Here is a 20,261-nt window from a genome sequence, read left to right on the forward strand (position 1 = left end):
GGGGCCAGCGCGAGAGCCCCTGTATCTCCATCCCCACGGCGCGGGGTCCTCCCTGGTTGAATTCTCTGTAAGACGGGCTTTTAGGCCGATGTCCCGCGGGTTCGCACCGTGCGGCGGCCGCCAGCACCGGGTCCGAGCGCTGAGAAAGGGCCCGCGTCCGGGACCTTCGCTCTCCTGTGAAGTTCGGTCGGTGAGGGTGCTGCACTCAGCCCCGGATCCGAGGGGGACGGCCCCGCTCTCCAGGAGTCCTGCGCGGCCCGCAGTCAGATGGAGGGGTCCCACGGACAGCAGAGCACACAGTCAGACTGCATGACGCCGTTTCGTAGATGGAGCCCTGTGCGCTTCTGCTGCTGCTCAGCTGCCGGGAGGGAAGAGTTTTCCCGGACTTCGGGAGCCGGGGCTCCAGACATGCCCGTGCGTGGGTGGAAGGGAAATTTTGTCAGTGGGGACAGAGGCAGGGCCCAGCGAGCTCCCCCGGCTTGGAGGCAGAGATCTGCTCCACGTCCACCAGATGGCGCTGCCGCCCCACTTTTCCCAGGCCTAAGGCTTCGCTGTGGAAGCGGGGTCTCATCCCATGCAAGTTTATTGGAAAAGCCCCCGATGTTTCCCATCCGCCCAAAGTCTTAGAGTACGGGAGGGGGGGTGTAGGGGGGAACAGAACATCCCCAGCGATAATTGGGTTCGAACCGCGGGAGCCGGGGCCAAGAGCTTCCCTTCGCCGGGCCCTTCCAGCTCTAAACCAACGGGCTAAACTTGCCCGATCATTTAGTCTCCCCCTCTGTGCCCCGGGCCCCCTCTGTGCCCCGGGCCCCCTCTGTGCCCCGGCCCCCCTCTGTGCCCCGGGCCCCCTCTGTACTCCGGCCTCCTCTGTGCCCCGGCCTCCTCTGTGCCCCGGCCCCCTCTGTGCCCCGGGGCTCCTCTGTGCCCCGGCCCCTCTCTGTGCCCCGGCCCCTCTGTGCCCCGGCCCCCTCTGTGCCCCGGCCCCTCTGTGCCCCGGCCCCCTCTGTGCCCCGGCCCCCTCTGTGCCCCGGCCCCCCTCTGTGCCCCAGCCTCCTCTGTGCCCCGGGCCCTCTCTGTGCCCCGGCCCCCTCTGTGCCCCGGCCCCCCTCTGTGCCCCAGCCTCCTCTGTGCCCCGGGCCCTCTCTGTGCCCCGGCCCCCTCTGTGCCCCGGCCCCCTCTGTGCCCCGGGCCCCCTCTGTGCCCCGGGGCGTGGTTGAAGGCCGCTGGCCCCGCAGAAGGATGTTCTTTAAAGTCATAAAAGAAGCAAGCCCCGCACTGAAATGCTTTTCTGTTACAGCAAACGGACGCCGAGCCCTCGCTGGGGCCCTGATCCGAGGTCCCTCAGTTCTGAGCTCTGTCGGCGGCCTTGGCGGCTCACTCCCCCGCCTCGGCTTCTGCGCGGTAACGTGAGCGCATGGATCCTTCGGTCCTCCCTCGCTTTAAATCCCCCCTGAGGGACGGGGGACCTCTCCCTGGGACCTCAGTTTTCTCCTGGGGAAATGGGCGGGCTGGCCCATGCCAGTATGGACAGTTTCCTAGGAGCACAGAGGGCTGAGCTCCGAAGTGAGCTAGAGCAAAGCCCTCGGGTTCGAGAAGGGAAAGGGAGGCTCGGAAACCACCGCACGAGGAGCGGGAAGGGCGGGAACCCGGGGCCTGACTCCCCGGGGTCTGCTTGGGGCGGCGCGGGGCTCCCGCTCACAGAGTCCGGAGGCGGGGAGGGAACGGGGCTCGGCCTCCCGCAGCGCTCCGAGCGACAGTGAGCGAAGCAGCGTCTGTTAGGGCTTCGTTCCGTCCTTGGGAGCAAGACGCTGAGCGCGGGCGCCGAGGCGGCGCAGTCTGGGGACCTCGGACCCGGACGAGAGACTCCACGCGGAGTCATCCATGGTGGAGGCCCGTTGGCAGAGAGGCTCCCTCTAGCGGCAGGTCTCAGAAATGACTGGTGGGCTTTGCTGGGGAGGCAAAGGCAGCCGGATCCATTCTCCAGATGTGGCAAATGGAACAAGCAGAGTCTACACAGACTCAAGTCGGGAAAGAGCGAACGGAACAAGGACGGAAGTTAAGTCTACAACCGGACGTTTACAAAACCTGTGCCGCGGCCTCAGCGCCGGAAGAACGCGGCCTTAGCACCGGTTAGTGGTGCCTGGCTCCTGGGAAGCCAGCGGAGTCCGGGGCCGTGCTCCCGCCCTCCCGCGGGGTCCTGCCCCCTGCTGGTCTCCCTGCCTCGAGGGGCGACGCCCCACCCCCTCCTCCCGCCCCAGCTTACCCCCATCCCACAAGCGGGTGAGCCTCTTAACGCTCCCCTGGGCTCACTTTGCGGCGATTTGGCCCGAGCCCCGGGACCCATGGGAGACCCGCCCTGGCCGCTCCGGGAGCCCCCCCTCCCGCGGCGCCGGGCTCCTTCTGGGCGCTCCCTTCTCTTTCCGCTTTGATGGAGTCACTAGACCCGAAAGCGCTGCAACAAGTCCGTCCTTTAAGTCAGGCTTCCGTTAGTGACCTCAGAGGGGGCGATTTTGAGGGACTTGAACGAGACCAAGCGGAGGAGCGGCCTGGAGAGAAAGACCGAGTGCCCTTCTTTCTGACCGGAAATGACTCACTGACTTCGCGAGAAGCTTTTTCTTCGGAATAATCGTTTCTTTTTTCACAATTACATGTAAAGACAATTTTAACATTAGTTTCTTTTTTTTAATTTTTTTGGGGTAATTTTCCAGCATTGACAATTGCAAAACCTTCTGTTCCAACTTTTCCCCTCCCCCCAGATGCAGGGACTAAATATTAACATTCCTTTTCCAAAAATTCTGTCCTTCCAACTGAAGCCAGTTCCCGTGATCTTGGGAGGGAGGGAGCCTCTGCACCCAGAGAGAGGACTGAGGGGACCAGCTGCTCACGCGCTCTGCTGCTGTTCGCTCCCATTTTGGTTTGTTTCTCATTTTTTTCCTTTTTGATCTGATTTTTCTTGTGCGGCTCGAGAATTGTGGAAATACGCGTAGAAGTATTGTACGTGTTTACTGTATATTGGATTACGTGTCACTTAGGGGGAGGGATGGGAGAGGGGAGAAATTCGGAGCGCAAGGTTGTGCATGGGTCCGTGTGGAAAAACTGAGTCATTCATTTCCATAAAAAAGAAAAATTGTCCATGCGTGTGCTCCGAAAATAAACTTTTAGTAAAAAATTAAGACATTCAGAGAGAAAAAAGTCTCTTTCCTCTCCTTTGAGATGATCTGGATTAGACATGGACAGTCACGTGAAACATTTTCATATTAGCCATCTTGTAATAAAAAAGACTCTCCCCTCCCCCACCCCAAGAACAAGAAAGCTAAAGTGTGCTTTGCCCCGCCGTCAGACGCCATCAGCTTTTTTTTTTTTTCAATAGGTGGATATATTCTTTATGGTAAATCCTTTGGAATTATCTTGGGTCATTATATTACTGAGCCGCGCTAATCATTCACAGTCAACCACTGCACGACATTACTGTTACCGAACACCGTGTCCTCCTGGTTCCGCTCCCTTCACTAAGCATCCGTTCATGTGCTGCTTCCCGTCCTGCTCACCAAGTCTCGTAGAACCGCGAGATCTCATTACAAGGAATGGCGCAGCTGTTTGGTCATTAGCCCCTCAGTCTTCACTTCTTTGCTCACGTGGCTTTTCTCGAATCAGGTCAATACATATTTATTAGGTACCTACCGGTACATGACACTCTGTTAGAGGTGCAGATGCACAGATAAACGAGAGACAGATCATCATTTGGGGAAGTTTGTAGCCAAACAGCTAAGAAGCAAAAATGTGCAGGGGGAGGGGCCCATGAGGGTCCTGCCTTCAGAGCGTGTGCAACAGTCCCCGCTGGTGCTGATCTCATGTGGAACCTTGGCCATGAGTGACTGAGTGGTCAGTGCTGTGGGGTGATGAGGAATTGGGAGGATTGATGGTGACAGAAGGCAGGTTAGAGTGCACCAATAAAAGGATCAATATTATGGCCCTCTAAGATGTGTGAGTGTGTGTGTGTGTGTGTGTGTGTGTGTGCGTGAGTGTGTGTGAGTGTGTGTGTGTGTGAGTGTGAGTGTGGGTGTGTGTGAGTGTGTGAGTGTGAGTGTGTGTGTGAGTGTGTGTGTGAGTGTGTGTGTGAGTGTGTGTGTGAGTGTGCGTGTGAGTGTGTGTGAGTGTGAGTGTGTGAGTGTGTGTGTTTGTGTGTGTGTGTGAGTGTGTGTGTTTGTGTGTGTGTGAGTGTGTGTGTGTGTGTGTGTTTGTGTGTGTGTGTGTGAGTGTGTGTGTGTGTGTGAGTGTGTGTGTGTGTGTGTGAGTGTGTGTGTGTGTTTGTGTGTGTGTGTGTGTGAGTGTGTGTGTGTGTGTTTGTGTGTGTGTGTGAGTGTGTGTGTTTGTGTGTGTGTGAGTGTGTGTGTGTGTGTGTGTGAGTGTGAGTTTGTGTGTGTGTGTGTGAGTGTGTGTGTGTTTGTGTGTGTGTGTGTGTGAGTGTGTGTGTTTGTGTGTGTGTGAGTGTGTGTGTGTGTGTGTGAGTGTGAGTGTGTGAGTGTGTGTGTTTGTGTGTGTGTGTGTGTGAGTGTGTGTGTGTGAGTGTGTGTGTGTGAGTGTGAGTGTGTGAGTGTGTGTGTTTGTGTGTGTGTGTGAGTGTGTGTGTGTGTGTGAGTGTGTGTGTGTGTGTGTGTGTGTGTGAGTGTGTGTGTGTGAGTGTGTGTGTGTGTGTGTGAGTGTGAGTGTGTGAGTGTGTGTGTTTGTGTGTGTGTGTGTGTGAGTGTGTGTGTGTGTGTGTGAGTGTGTGTGTGTGTGTGTTTATTTTCAAAAATCAGAGAAACCACAAGAGGCTCCCTAAGAAGAGTGGTTGGGTCCATTGAGGAGAAGGCTCAGCTGACTTTAACAAGGCCTGTCTCCCATATATAGCACAGGGGTAATTGTATGGTTTGAAAGGAGGCAGAATGGAATCTCTAACCTCTTCTCCCCTAACTTTTTTTCAAGAGAGACTTTGTTTCCTTTCAAGAGATAAACAGGGTAAACGGTGAGCATTTTTTGTTTTTCTTCTCAGGTTATTTTTACTTCTGAATCCAATTCTTCCTGTGCAACAAGAGAACCATTCGGTTCTGCACACATAGAGTGTATCTAGGATATACTATAACCCATGTAACGTGTATGGGAATGCCTGCCATCTAGGGGAGGGGGTGGAGGGAAGGAGGGGAAAATTTGGAACAGAAGGGAGTGCAAGGGATAACAGCCAGCCCAGAAAAGAAAGGAAAGCTCTGTCCATCTGGTCCCCTCATGTCCATTTTCCGTATAAAGAACAAGCAAGGATGAGGCAGTGGTGGGGAGAAGAATGGGGAGCTCAGAGATGGCCCTAAAACGAAGGACACCGGGGAGTTAAAAATGAAGATGCTTAATTTGGTCACAGTCAGTGGTGGGAGTTCAAAGAATTTCCAAGCAGCTGAAAAAGGCGTTGTCTCCCCTTATTGTTGTTCCCTCATTTCAGTCATGGCCGACTCTCTGTGTCCCTGTTGGGGGTTTTCTTAGCAAAGATACAAGAGGGGTTTGCCTTTTCCTTCATCAGCTCATTTGACAGATGAGGAAAATAAGGCAAACAGGGTAAAGGAATTTGTCCTGGGTCACACGGCTAGGAAGTGTCTGAGGCTGGATTTGAACTCAGGTCTTTTTGACTCGCAGCGGGACTCCCCATGCACTATGGCACACCTTGAGGCAATGGCCATCTATGTGAGCCCGTGCTCCCACCATCGGGCCAAGTGCTTGGCACAGAGTGAGCACTTAAAGCTTCCTGAGACAGCTGGTGGTGCAGTGGACAGGGCACTGGACCTGGAGAAGGGGAGATCTGGGTCCAAACCCGGCCTCAGACCCTAACTAGCTACATGATCATGGGCATCTCCCTTAACCTCAATAAAGCGCCACGTGTACCAATGGGGAAGTAATCCAAGCAGCTCCCACCCACACCCAAGAGACCCCCACCCCCTGAAGCCCAGGAGGGACCCAACGGGCCAACTCTTCCAACTTGGCAACTCTTTTCCTTCTGGGAAGAAAGATAAACTTGTCCCAGTGCTTTCTGGGCCAGCCAGACTGGAACAATAACACAAAGAGGTGTGAACTTCCTCAATTGGTCTCAGAAGGTCATAAAGTGAATGTCCATTATGAAAGGTTTCGGTCACCAAGCCAAGACGTTAAGCGCTTTTTGGGGGGAAAGGACAGGCTGCCCCACCCATCATTGCTCAGACCCCAGCCCAGCCCAGCCCAGCGGACCAGGAAATGGCCCCGGCTCAGCTCCAATAACTGGGTTCCTGACTCAGCCCCTTTCCTGTTCTTACTGGTTCAAACCAGCTCCTAAAATGAAATATCTTCAAGATTATACTTTTTTCTCCCAGAAAAATCACTCATTGTGACTGCCGAGGCCAGCCTGGATGTCCCCAAAATAAAATATAGCGATAATGCTCGTCATTTTCTCCAGTGTTTATTGATTCTGGCACAATAGGTTTTCGAATGTTCTTATTTATTCTGCAAATGTTCTCATGAGAAAAACCTCTAGGTCAACTCTGGGAGGCCAGGGCCTGACCCTGCATGGCACACCGAGTCAGGGACAGAGCCAAAGGGCAACACTGCTGCCCCCCCCCACTCTCCCCTCCCAAGTCAGGCCAAATGATGGAGTTTTTCATGTTCCCCACAGATCTGTGACATCACATCTGGCGTCATTCATTTTGACCCCAGTCTGCCCAGATTCACCCCTGTTAAGGGGGTCTGCCTCAAGGGTTCATGGCATCAAAGGATTTATTCTGGAAAAGATTCTGAAATACTCTTATCCAGCCCCTCATCTGAGGCCCAGAGCAAGAAAAATCACTTCCCCAAAGTCCCATAAGTCACTAAATCCGACATCTGGATTTGAACTCAGACCTTCAGACTGCTAAGCCTTCTTAAAATCCCCAAATCATTAAAAGAATTAATTCTGTGGGCTGGCGACCATGCTTTATTTCCACTGAACTGAAATAACCAACCATATTTTTCATAATTTTAATTTCGAAGTGGGAATTAGAATACAGAGGACCACTTCCCTGGAGGGATTCCTTCTTTGAACTAATCAAGACCTCAGTGTACAGGGCAGAGGCTGAGACTGAAAATAAAAATGTCCCTCCCCCATGGCCAGGCAGGAGAGGGGCCTCCCTCCCTCACCTTGGGCAAGCGGCCCAGTGGTGAGGGAGATGAAAAGCAGCCCCCTCTTCGGGGCATTTCTTTCCAGCCTGAGCATCCCTCCTTTCCCAAGGATCTCAAGTCCCTCCTTTAAGCTGAAACCCGGAGAAGAGTGTTCTGAAAGTCCCTGAGGAAGGGATAAAGCACAGAAGCAGCATCTGAACTCACTTCCTCTGACTCCAAAGTCTGTCTTCCTTAAACTGTGCACTCTGTGCTTCTCCACGTCTCCTGGAGCAGCCAAAGCTCCATCAGATTGGTCTTATTGCTGTTCCCCTGGTTACTCCATCTCCCTCCTAGGGCCTCCAGGGCTTGGACTGCCCTCCCTCCTCCTTCCTGCTCAGGGACCACCTTCTTTCTGCCCACCCAGCCCCCCGGCTCTGCCTCCCTCTCCCCAGTCACAGCACATTTCCTCTGCATGGGTCTCAAATAACTATCCCGTCTACTCCTCTTTCTTCCCAGGAGAACGGAAGCCCCTGAGTAGGGATGGCTAATTTTGCGTCTTTCATTTTGTCATCGATGGCATCCTCAGAGCCCGGCACAGGGCCCGGGCCTTCAGCAGAGGCTCAAGCCAGGTACTTAGTGAGTTAAGCCCACTGTTGGCCCCTTCTCCACAGCGCCCCAAATGGGTAAGTCCTGCAGTGACCTGTACTCTGAGACGCTTGTCTACTGGAGAGAAAGAAAGGAAGGAAGGAAGGAAGGAAGGAAGGAAGGAAGGAAGGAAGGAAGGAAGGAAGGAAGGAAGGAAGGAAGGAAGGAAGGAAGGAAGGAAGGAAGGAAGGAAGGAAGGAAGGAAGGAAGGAAGGAAGGAAGGAAGGAAGGAAGGAAGGAAGGAAGGAAGGAAGGAAGGAAGGAAGGAAGAAAGAAAGAAAGAAAGAAAGAAAGAAAGAAAGAAAGAAAGAAAGAAAGAAAGAAAGAAAGAAAGAAAGAAAAAGAAAGAAAGAAAGAAAGAAAGAAAGAATGCACATGTATTAAGTCTATACCAGGGGTTCTCAAACTACGGCTCATGGGTCAAATGCGGCTGCTGAGGACATTTATGAGGCCTGCCGGTTATGGCAAATGGGCTGAGGGCGGAGACAGAGGGTGAGCTTTTGTTTTTACTACAGTCCGGCCTCCCACAGTCTGAGGGACAGGGAACTGGCCCCCTGTTTAAAAAGTTTGAGGACCCCTGGTCTATACTATATGTCAGACACTGTGCTGAGTAAAAGAAATACAGCTTCAAGAGTGACATAGTCCCCGCTTCCATGGGGCTGATACTCCAGGGGAGGGCTGGGTTAAGTCACCTAGGAATGGTGAGTGGAGTGGGCTATACAGGGCAGCAATGGGAACACTCCCCAAACTGTTCCTAGATCAAGAGCTAGAAGGGGGCAGCAACAGGGAAGGTGGCAGGATGTCGAGGAGGGATGGACGGGAAGCCCCATTCAGGACCGGCTGGAGGGCGAGCTTGCCCTCCCTCACAGGTGGATGGAGTTCAGCCCAGGAGGGAGCTCCAAGTGGGAGCATTAGTGGGAGGCTTTGGACCGGGACAGATGGATAACCTGAGTGAAAACTTTGGAGACTTCAAAATCCATTTTATCTCTTTTCATCAATAACTTCTGGTAGCAAATCCACAAAAGCATATTCATGTGGAAAGCAAAAAGCAGAGAGTCAACAAGCTCAACCCCTTAGTTTGATCTTTGTTTGCTGAATGACTCAAGTAAAAACAAGTATTTGATTCATCTTTGGGGGAGTAAACCTCAGTTATCCCATCAGTAAAAATGGGATGATAAGGAAAAGGATCCCACAGTGGATTCTGAGCTCTGAGAGGAAAATATCTTTCTTTTCTACTCATCCAAAAAGCAGCCACAGAGCGCTGGTCTCTACACGGAGCCATTTCTCTTTTGAAAGCATCTGCCCGAGGAACAAACCCAAATGAAGACGATGAAAGAATAACCGACTTTAGCAGAATTTCTCCTTGAGAATCTAGCCCGGTGCGCACGGTTGGGCGGAACTTTCTAGTTCTTGCTGTGAGGGAGAAGGCCCTGCAGAGGAGGGGGAAGGATATACTGGACATGAAGGCGCTGGGGAAACAAATCACCGTCTCCTAAAACACACGGCCGGGCCCTTTTGTTCCCCAAAGAAGCTCCCTTGTCGTCTGCTCTTGGAGGGGGCTCCGGGCTCAAGCTCTCGGGTCACCCTCGCCTCCTCCCTGATGGTCACATAAACCCAATCTGGAGGGAAGAACAAAGCACGTGGAGCTCAACGCAGAGCGGGAAAGAGGCCAGCCTGTGGGCTGAGCTGGCAATAGAGGAAGCTGAGGATTCTGGGGGATGGGGTTGAGACCTGCGGGAATGGAGCAGAGGCTATGAACAGGGAGGGCCATGCAACAAGGCTGGAAAAGGAAGGAGGAGCCATATTGTGGGAGCTGGGACTGCACTCTTCCCTAGAGGCAGGGGAACCAGCAAAGATTTGGGGGTGGGGAGGAGTGAAGGGGTACAGGGGCGGATCTGTGCTTTAGGAATATTAGCACCAAGGCCAGAAGCAGGCCTAGAGCAGGGAGACTCCCCAGAAGCCCTGGGAAGCACCCCTAGACCTAGGGGACAGACTCCCCAGAAGCCCCAAGAAAGGGGGGGGTGGGGGCCTTAACTAGGATGCTGATGCTGTGAGCCGAGAAAAAGGGGGGAAAGCAGCAGACCACATCAAGATGAAGCCCAAAGGTCTGCACCCCGAGAGCAGGAAGCTGCCCCCGGAACCCTAAACTCTCCAGATGAGTGCCGGAAACACATTTCTCTTTGTCCCTCCTAACCGCGAGGCTGTTATTCAATTTCCCGGACTCTCTGGGCATCTGGTTTCTGATGAACCCCCTCGCTAATAATTCACAGTCTGGCTTGTGGAGACGACTCCCCCACCCCCACCCCCCGCACCCCAATAAGAAAGTCAGGTCAACGTGGATTTAGGGAGCCTAAGTTAGCACAGACTGTGTCCTCTCCCAAGCCCCCCAAGTCCCTTTGCCAGAGAAGCCCCCGCCCCCCGGAGAGACTCTGCCTCAGGCTGAGCCCGGCCCTCCTCAGCTGCCACATCAACTAATTAAAGAAACAAAGGCAAACTGGAGATCGTTAAGGAAAAGGCTTCTGATTGCATTAGGGACCTGGATCTGGAGGGCTGGCACACGCAGGGCACCGGGGCACACAAGCGGGAGGGGAAGGGCTGGCAAGCCGGGAAGTCCCAGGAGCCATGGCATGGTATGGCACAAGGAGCTCACTCTTGTACTGTCCCTGTTTCTGTCTCTGCCTTTGTCTCTGTCTCTGAATCTCTGTCTCTCTGTGTGTCTCTATCTCTTTGTTTCTGTCTCTGTGAATCACTATCTCTGTGTATCTATCTCTGTCTTTGTCATTGTCTCTATATCTGTCTCTCTCTGTCTCTGTATGTGTCATTGTCTGTCTCTCTGTCTCTCTTGGTATCTGTCTGTCTCTCTCTGTGTCTATCTCTGCCTCTTTGTGTATGTCTCTCTCTGGGTCACTGTCTCTGCCTCTCTGTCTCTGTCTCTCTGTGTGTGTCACTGTCTGTCTCTCTCTATTTCTATCTTTCTCTGTCTCTGTCTCTCTCTGTCTCTCTTGGTATCTGTCTGTCTCTCTGTGTGTGTAACCGTCTGTCTCTCTCTATTTCTATCTTTCTCTGTCTCTGTCTCTCCCTGTCTCTGTGTATCACTGTCTGTCTCTCTGTCTCTCTTGGTATCTGTCTGTCTCTCTGTGTGTGTAACTGCCTGTCTCTCTCTATTTCTATCTTTCTCTGTCTCTGTCTCTCTCTGTCTCTGTCTCTGTGTGTGTCACTGTCTGTCTCTCTGTCTCTCTTGGTATCTGTCTGTCTCTCTCTGTGTGTGTCTATCTCTGCCTCTTTGAGTATGTCTCTGTGTCTCTGTCTCTCTGACAATCTCTCTCTGCCTCTCTGTGTGTGCCTTTGTCTCTGTTTCTCCGTCACACACACACACACACACACACACACACACACACACACACACACACACACACATTAAGAATCTGTTACATGCTCCGACGCCCACCTCTCTGGCGGGTAAAGGGTCATTAACTTCCATTTGACCTTGGGTCGAGGACAGATATGGAGTCGGCAGCTCGGGCTCCCCGGGGCCCATTCGGCTCCCACGCAGCAGATCCGGCCCCGGGAGCCGGGATCCTGGCGGCCATTTCTGGGCTCTCAGGAAATTGGCTTTTCACCCCCCTCCTCATTCTCCTCGACCCCCAAAGAAAATGCCCAGACTAGACTTTCTTATCTTCAGCAACGCTCCTAGAACCCAGCAGCGGGCGGCCGCCCTCAGCCAGGGCAAAGATGTGCCTTGCTCCGCTTCCCGCTCCTGAGGGATGGGGGCTCCCGGTATCTCCCAGGGATCACTGACTTAGGAGCACAGGGGACCTTCAAGGTCGCGGAGAGCACTCTTGGATTTCACAGAGGAGGGAAGTCTGGGGCTCCCCCCAAGTCCCATGAGGACTTGGTGGCCGAGCCAAGAGCGCCCCCAAGTCCCAAGTCCTCCCCAAGGGTAGTACAAAAAGCAAACATCAATTCAGACCAGTTGTAAATACTGCCTGGTCCCACAATCACAAGAAATCTCAGCAACCATTCAGGCACAAAGCAACCTCCACCATGACGAGCGCTCTTCCGGCCCTTAGTGGGAGCTCTCCAAAGGAGCCCTGGCTGCTGGTTAAGCCACAATGTCTCATTTCCACATGTTCTTCCTTTCCATTCTGACACTTCTAATACCTGCAGCTGTCCCAGGCTGGAAGATCCCTTCTCCTCAAAGGTCCCGCCCCCTCTGCAGCCCCTTCCTGTGCCTTCTTAGTTCCTCCAGAGCCCCCAAGTGTGGAGGCCAGCCCTTACACGGTCTTTCCCAGGGGGGAAGGACTTCTTCTCCCACTCTCCTTCCCTGTGAGCCCCTTCATCCAGCTGAAGGCAGGGATAAGCTTCCCTTTTTTGGCGTCCCCAACCCTTAGCCCAATGCCTGGTACGGAGCAAGTTGGAAATTCGTTGACTTGGCTGGATCTGGGCTCATCCAGCAGTCATCGCTCTCCCCTTCTTGAAGATAATTTCCATGATTTTTATTCATATTTAGTCCCCTGTGTGTCCATCAGACCCCATCCCCACCCTCATACAGAAAATCCTTGAGAGAAGGGTGAGATTTGCTTCTGTCTTTTTATTCCCAGCCCCTAGGACAGGGCCTGGTACCCTGTGGGCCCCTAATGAACGGCTGTCAAATTGAATTGAAACACAAATATTGAATTCTCTCATTTTAAAAATGTCAAAGAAGGCACTCCTAGAATTCCCAGAAGCAAACGGAAGTCAGAGATAATCGAATGTCCCTGTTAGTGGCCATTTCTTCTGCTGATCCTTTGCCAACTCACTGGCCTCCAGTGGATGACTGGCAGGTTATTCCACCTTTGCCTCATCATTTCCTAAATTCCCCATAATCCCGAAGACTCAGAGCCGAGGTCTGGAGCCTCATCAGCTACACAAAGACAACTGCAAAAGGGTTTCTGGGTTAGAGCATACCCGGAAACCACGGCTGATCATTTGGACTTAATGTCTCTAATTATAATAAACAGAGTCATGGGATTGGAGAGGGAGGGCTGGGAGGCAAGTGCAATTTTTGCCAGGCCCCAGTGGGAGCATGAAGGGAAATTGAGAGAACATCTGCTCCATCGTCACCAATTACTCCTGCACGCGGCCTGTCCTGTTTTTTTTCTCATTCGCAAAACATCCAATTTAAAATGAATAAATTGTCAGATTCAGGTTGTATCAAAGTACTCGGCCTGAGAATGATCTCTATGACTTAAAAACAAACAAACAAACAAACAAACACACAACAAAAACCAAACACAGCAAACAAACAAAAAGGAGATGGAGCCAGGAGATTGTAGTTGAGCAAAATCATGGAAGGGTGAAGATGGGCTCATTCCACAGGGATACAGGAAGGAGTGAGCGGAGATGGGCTGGATTGGGAACTACTGGAGTACCTGGAGTCAGCCATTACAAATCAGGTAGATTTGGTACTAGCAGGATTGGGGAAACTTCCCAGTATCCCACGCTTTTGAGGTGCGGTAGGAAAGCACAGGCTTGTCTCTGTCACTGGACAAGTTCTTTAACCTTCAGGACTTTGCAAACCCAAACAAAAACTATTATAATTTCTGTTCTTGTTATTATTATTATTATTATTATTATTATTATTATTATTATTATTATTATTATTATGTCGAGTCCCCCTCCTGTTAAATTCTAATTTAAAATTAACTAGACACCTCGCTCTGATCATCTAAAACCCTTCAGCGCAGACAACACAAGTCCTGACAACAACTCCCATTTTCAATGTCATCTTGTATTTTCACAATAACACTCAGGCTGACTCCGGGCTGCCAACGAGACCTTGAGAACGAGTCTCGGTAAATCCTCTCATCCTGAAACACCAGAAGGGAGGAGGAAACTCAAGATAAGGATGATTTACCGGCGTGAGAACCTCCCGGGCTGCTCCTTCCTCTCCAAAGCGGCCTCCCGGCCATTGGGAGAATCCCGGTCCAATCTCCCCCCTCCTGAGACTGGACTCCTAAATTCTCCCCAACATGACTTCCAGGGTTAAAGGGCAAATTTGAAAGTAAAGGCAGATTCAAAGACAAAGTAACATTTCCCCCTCAAAATGAACAACAAAAATCCAGGGAACACATAAAAGGATTTGAGTTTGGGAGTCTGGAATATTTTTCCAGCTCCTTTATGCGGCAGTAAGAACATTCATTCTTCAAAATGCTTTGCTCCTATATTAAAGCGTTCTTGGACCAGACTAAGACAATAGAGTCAGTATGGTGTTGGGGTCCATACTGCCTGGGTGAACTTAGCCAAGTCTCCTAACTTCCCAACATCCCAGGGAACTCTCCGAGACTCGGTTGCAGCAAAATTGGCTATCTGCCACGGGAGATCTGGAATTCTTTTATACTTCCAAAATCCCCCTGGTGACAGATAAACAAAAAGGATGCTCGATCACGATGAACTTCAGATTCCGGGATCATCCCCCACCCTGTCAGCTTTTAAATTCAACCCACCACTGGGAACAGCATCTCTCTGAGACTTGGCTGGATTACCACAGAAATCGCCATCGTGGGGCGTCCAAGTAGGATCCTAGGAAAGGGTTTTACCTGAGCTCTCGGCCAGACATCACTGGTTTTTGTTTTAAAAAGAAATATAGGGATAGAGACTAATCCGGCCATTTCACCAATATAGTGAACTCCCTGGTAAGGGAATGTCATTCACCAGTGTAAGTTAGCACCTTCTCCCACCTGTCAGTCAGGGAGTCGAATCGAGCACTTATTTGTCCAGGGACACAAGTCAGGAGGGGTAAGAAGTGGGGCTTGAACCATCACCAGATCTCTTCATTTCACAGAGCAGGAAGATTTTTTGAGTCTCACCCTAGCTACTCAGCAGCAGGGTGACTCTGGCCAACCTTTGCCTTTAGCCCCATCAGACTGAATAATGATCAAGAAAAATATGAGAGGGGGCCGCTAGGGGGTGCGGTGGATAGAGCACCAGCCCTGAATTCAGGAGGACCCGAATTCAAATCTGGTCTCAGACACTTAACACTTCCTGGCTGTGTGACCCTGGGCAAGTCATTTAACCCCAATTGCCTCAGCAAAAAAAAAAAAAAAAATCTAATGAGAAACCCTGTGCAATGGATAGAGCCTCAAGCCATGAACCAAAAAATCCAAGTTCAAATCTCACCTCAGATACTTAAGCAAGAAATAAGAAGTTACTGAAAAACTGTGGAGGAAAGAATTCAGAGAACAAGTAGCTTGGCAGAATGCCACTGAGCCTTCCACAAGAAATAGAATCTCTGAAAACTGGAATAGATTAAACAGAAATGAATGACTTCATGAGATAACCAAAACTATGAGAACAGAGTCAAAAGACTCAACAATAGAAAAAATATAAGATGGTTGATAAAGGAAAAAAAAACAATGGATCTGGAAATCAGGTCAGAGAGAGAGAATTGAAGAATCACTGAACTCTTTGAAAACTATTGTAGAAAAAAAATAATCTTGGACACAATATTTCAAAAAATCATAAATGGAAACTGCTGGGGCTATGCGAATGAGAGGACAGAGTAAAGATAGAGGGAATCCATCAATCACCTTCTGAAAGGAACTCCACCGGGAGAGCTTTGGCTCGTTTATGGATGACTTCAATAAAGGCTCTTGATAACATGATTATGAAATGTGCAGATCACACAAAATTAGGAGATGTAAATAACACACCGGGTGATGGAATCGGGACCATAGAATACCTCACTGGGCAGAATGATGGGCTGAAATGATACGTTAATAATAATTATAGGTTATGTGTTTATGATGCTTTAAGGCATACAAGAGCAGCAGGGTAGCTCAGTGGATAGTGCACTAGAATTAGGACATTTACTAGTTATGTGACCCCAGGTCAGTCACTTAATCCCATTTGCTTCAGTTTCCCACTTGTAAAATGAGTTGGAGAAGGAAATCATTCCAATATCTTTGATAAGAAAACCCCAAATGGAGTCACAGAAAGTTGGAAATGACTAAAAGAAATGAAAAATAAAAGGTTTACAAAGCCCTTTACATATGTTATCTCATTTGATCATCACTACCACCTTGAAAGGCAGGTGCTATTATACCCATTTTACAGATGAGAAAAATGAGGCATTGAGAGATGCTCCAAAGAGTCTATTTATTCTCTTTTTCTTCCTCCTCTATATCATGTTATTCTTCCTTTCAACATCAAGACTGGCTTAAAGTCTTTTCTGTCTCTTTAGAGTCTTTATTTTATTCTGATTTTTAAAAATTCAATTATTTTTTCTGATCTCAAAATATTGTTTTTTTTGGATTGTGAGTTATTTGTGGAAAATTTCCAGTATGGAACCTTCTTCTCCCAAAGCAGGTCAGCACCTCTTCTGAAACTTATATACGCCTTTTAGAGAACTGTCTGGAGAACCGAAAAGTTATGTAACTTGTCCAGGGTCATACGGCCAATATGTGACAAAAGCAGAGCTTGAACCAGTTCTTGCTGACACAAAAGGCCAGTTCAGTCTCTACTATGCTGCAAAATCTCTCCTGGGAACTCAGACTCTCAAGGAAGCCAAAGAGTACAAAGACATCCCATCAGCCCTTTCACCTTCTGCTCTGGAAGTTGGGCAAACTCTCCAGAAGAAATACCTGCATGGCTTGGTCCCTGAGGGTCGGTGGAACAGGCCCCCCTCCCTGCGCTTCCTGAATCCCCACTCCTTATCTGTTATTAGCTGCTGAGGCAAACTGCCCCCAAGATGTCTTACTGAATGTTGCAGACTTCCTGCCTTAAGACTTCTGCTGATAAAAAGCCGCCTACCCGCTTGGCTCACTCACACCTATGATGCTTCAGGGAGATGTGGTTGGATAAGGGGGGGGGGGAGAGCAATTTGGGGAGAGCTCTGGCTGGCAGGCTAAAGTCAGCAGGGCAACATCACTGGAGGAACAGAGAGACACATCAAGCTGATGTATGAGGAAGACAAGACTGATTAAAACAGGGTCTGTGGATGGATTTCAGGGGGTCTGTGAAGTTGGATTTATTTTCATGAATATTTGGTTTCCTTTGCAATCCCTTGCAGTTTATTTTATGTATTTAAAAACATGACTCAGAGAAGCCTTCCCAGGATACCAAGGGGTTCATTTTACCTCAAAGGGTAAGAACTTTTGGATCAGAAAGAGGGTGAAAGATGAAATGACCAGGGAAATAAAGGTTTCATTTTCCAAGTGTACTGATTTATTCAACAGTGCATGGCAATTGCTCAGAAACTTGGGTCAGACCGCTTTAGCTTAGGCCTGGACCCCCAAATATGGGGAAAGACAGTCAGAGAAGAGCAAGTAATTAAAAAGAAACGATGCAACATTAGGTGAGCTGATCAGCTCTAATTGGAGGAAAGATGAGCAAGTTTGTAAATTAGGAGGGAAAGGGCCAACAGAAGTAATTCCCTGAATTCAGAAAAGGAGACATCTTTTTTACCCACAAGTGTCTGTAAACAATCATAGGGACATGGGAACGACAACGGGGCCCAGTTTCCAAATAAAACATACGGGCTTCCTAAGATGGGCAAGTGCGAGAAAACCCCTTGCAGCCACCTTTGGATCTGTGTGGGTTTCTGGTGGCCCTAGCCTGGGTCCTTAGCTAGGCATCTCTAAACAGCAAGTAGAAGTGGTCCAGTTTCCCAGCCACACAGGGCTGGCTTCAAATAACACAACGCCCACAAGTGAATAAAGTTTTCTTAAAAGGCCGAATTTGGACTGGATCCATAACTGAATGGAAAGTGAGCTTTTCCAGAATCGAGTCACAAGATGGAGTACACGTGGTTTACCCAATTCCCACAATTAACTACTTTCCTCAAAATACAGGTAAGAAAAGCTGGAAGGAGTCTATTAGAATGCCTTAAGTTGTAAGAAGATGATGTCCTTTATTTGGGGAAATGAGCTTGGTTAAGAGAGAGAGTTCTAAGAATCAAAAGCAATTGATGACCTTGGCTGTACCCGGGTAATCAGGGATGGAGGAGACAATAGATTAAAGACAATAGACCAAATTGTGGGAAGTGGAAGTATTCAACATCTCTATCAGAAATAAGGGAAGTTGAGTCAAAGACACTGACTGGCAAGTGGAAACTCCCCTTCATCCCTGGGTTTCCTGCTTCAGGATACCAGGATCACATTCATGTCAAAAGAAGGCAGAGTCTGGACACCAGGAATCCCCACTTGTTTTTTTCAGGCTCCCTTTTTTTTCTGAAGCAATTGGGGTTAAGTGACTTGCCCAGGGTCACATTGCTAGGAAGTATTAAGTGTCTGAGGCCAGATTTGAACTCAAGTCCTCCTGACTTTAAGGCTGGTACTTTATCCAGCTGCCCCATATTTCAGTCCCTCTTGCTAATATCCCTTCTGCACCATAACCATGAGTAAAAGTGGGTGTACAAAAATTGTAAGCAATGGAGGAGGACAAACAGGAAAATGCTCATGGAAGACCTTCCCCCTGAACCTCATCTATGTGGACGTATAGAGAGCAGGATCTGTGGACAGGATTGAAGGGTTAGCCTATGCCCTGGCCTCTTAGACTTAATCTGGTAAGCTTCCTCACATTTTATCCACCCAGATGGTGAGTCCCTCTCTGACAATCCAAATTGTTAAATCTGTGCCTCAGTGTGGGGCTTCGTGAACTGTTGTGGCCAAAAATCCATCTGGCATGAAGATAGGACGCTCTATCTCCATATAGCAGAAGGCCTCTCCAAACAGAGTTGGGCTGACCCTTGGATGCCCAGTGTCTATTGCTGCACCTGCCTTCTCAGCACAGTAGGACTCCTATTCAAAGCAGAAGTCTTTGAGAATCCGGTCACTTCCATACCCCAAATCACATCAGAGAGAACTTTAAAAGAATAAGATAGAAGATCTTGGGTTTCTGATGTGCAAAGGAGCAATGTGAGTCAGCAGTGAAATATAATAGTGGAAGAAAAGTTATACAGAGGGGAGGCTATTCTCACTGTGCTCTGCCCCAGAAGATCTGACCCAGACCTAAGCACTCAGTTCTGAGCATTGCATGCTGGGAAGAACAGTAATAAGCAAAAGAAAGCCAGAATTGGGGAAGGGCTTAATGGCATCCTTGAGAGAAGTGACCATATTTTGCCTTTCTTTATACTTTTGGCTCTTAGCATAGTGACTGGTACATAGTACGCACTTAAGGAGCAGTTGAAGGAAATGTAGTGTTTGATTTGAAGAAGAGTCTTCAGATGAGTTATTATTGATCTCTTGAAGTACTTAAAGGGCTGTCATATGGAAGTCAAGACAGCAAGTATTTATTAAATGCCTACTATGTACCAAGGACTTGTGGTAACCATTAAGAATGCAATCTGTTCCACTTAACCAGAGAGCTTACAGTCGGAGGGGGCAAAGGCAGATCACAGCATCTCAGGCATGCTCACTTGTGTCCTGGCTTGGTTCACTTTCTGAACTTCACTTCTTCCCTTATTAGCTCTTCTCTCTTCCCCTTCCCTCCCTCCTGCTTCCCAGCTCGCTTATACATGAAGTCTCCCCTCAGTGAGTAGAGATGTCTTGTTTGTATGTCTGTCTTTAGTGCTTAGCATGGTGTTTGACACAAAAAGAAAATAAATAGCAATAATAGTTGGCATTAATATAGCACTTTAAGGTTTACAAAGTGTTTTACTTGTCAACTCATTTGATCAATAATTAGTTAATTTGAGCAGGAATAAATATCTTCTTTATATTACTCTGCCTCCTAAGTTTAGAAATATGTAATGATAATGTAAAAAAAAAATCTTTAAATATTTTCACATAATTTCACAGAGAAAAAAATCCAAAAACCCAACCCTGAAATATATTAAATCAAAGAAATATATGATAAATAGGCATGCATCACACCCAGAGATCATTAAATGTGAAAGAATCCCACCCCTTCCCTAAAGAGATAGCGCTCCAAATGGACTCACCTGCCTTCCTGGCTTTGAAAGCAATGACGGCAGCAAGTTCCCTCTGGACCTAATGTCACACAAAGAAAAATGGCAAAATTAGAAAAAGATAAACTTCCACTGGTGCATTTCCTGTTGTGTACCGAGGGATTCTGCTCGGATGACGTGGCTGTTCCCTTTTAGCCACAGCTCGGATTTTGCTTTATTGCTTCCGTTTGTTAGTTCTACTGACCAATCCTGTTGGTGAATTTTTAGACCAGGAATATGGGTGTTTTATTGATCTTAGGAAATAGAACAATAATCATGATAATACCTATGATTTATGTAATGCCTGACATAAGCTATTTCACTTGAGACTTACAATATCCCTGTGATATTGTATTATTATTATATCTGGTTTGTAGTTGAGGAAACTGAATCTAAAAGAAGACAAACGAGTGATTTTCTCAGGTTCTCACAGATTAAAAGGGCCCAAGTCAGAATTTGAACTCAGGTTTTCCAATTCCAAATCCAATCCATAACACACAGCTGCTGTCTGCTTATATATACCTAGAGGACAGGCAAAAGGTGACCAAGACCTCATGTTCCC

At 49.0% G+C, this 20,261-nt stretch overlaps 1 protein-coding gene across 1 annotated transcript in view; it reads right to left on the reverse strand.

Annotated features, from left to right (window-relative positions):
* The window catches only part of RAPGEF5 (Rap guanine nucleotide exchange factor 5), a 107,742-nt gene that overhangs the window by 311 nt on the left and 87,170 nt on the right, over positions 1-20,261 (reverse strand). Inside the window, exons 7-8 of the mRNA XM_074269493.1 lie at positions 19,694-19,742; positions 1-174 (exon numbers count right to left, since the gene is read on the reverse strand). The exon at positions 1-174 is cut by the window's left edge and continues 311 nt beyond it. Of these exons, the coding sequence (XP_074125594.1) occupies positions 1-174; positions 19,694-19,742 (223 nt within the window). The remainder of the gene's footprint in view (positions 175-19,693; positions 19,743-20,261) is intronic.

The sequence above is a fragment of the Sminthopsis crassicaudata genome, chromosome 5 (genome assembly GCF_048593235.1).
Source record: "Sminthopsis crassicaudata isolate SCR6 chromosome 5, ASM4859323v1, whole genome shotgun sequence".
Lineage (NCBI taxonomy): Eukaryota > Metazoa > Chordata > Mammalia > Dasyuromorphia > Dasyuridae > Sminthopsis > Sminthopsis crassicaudata.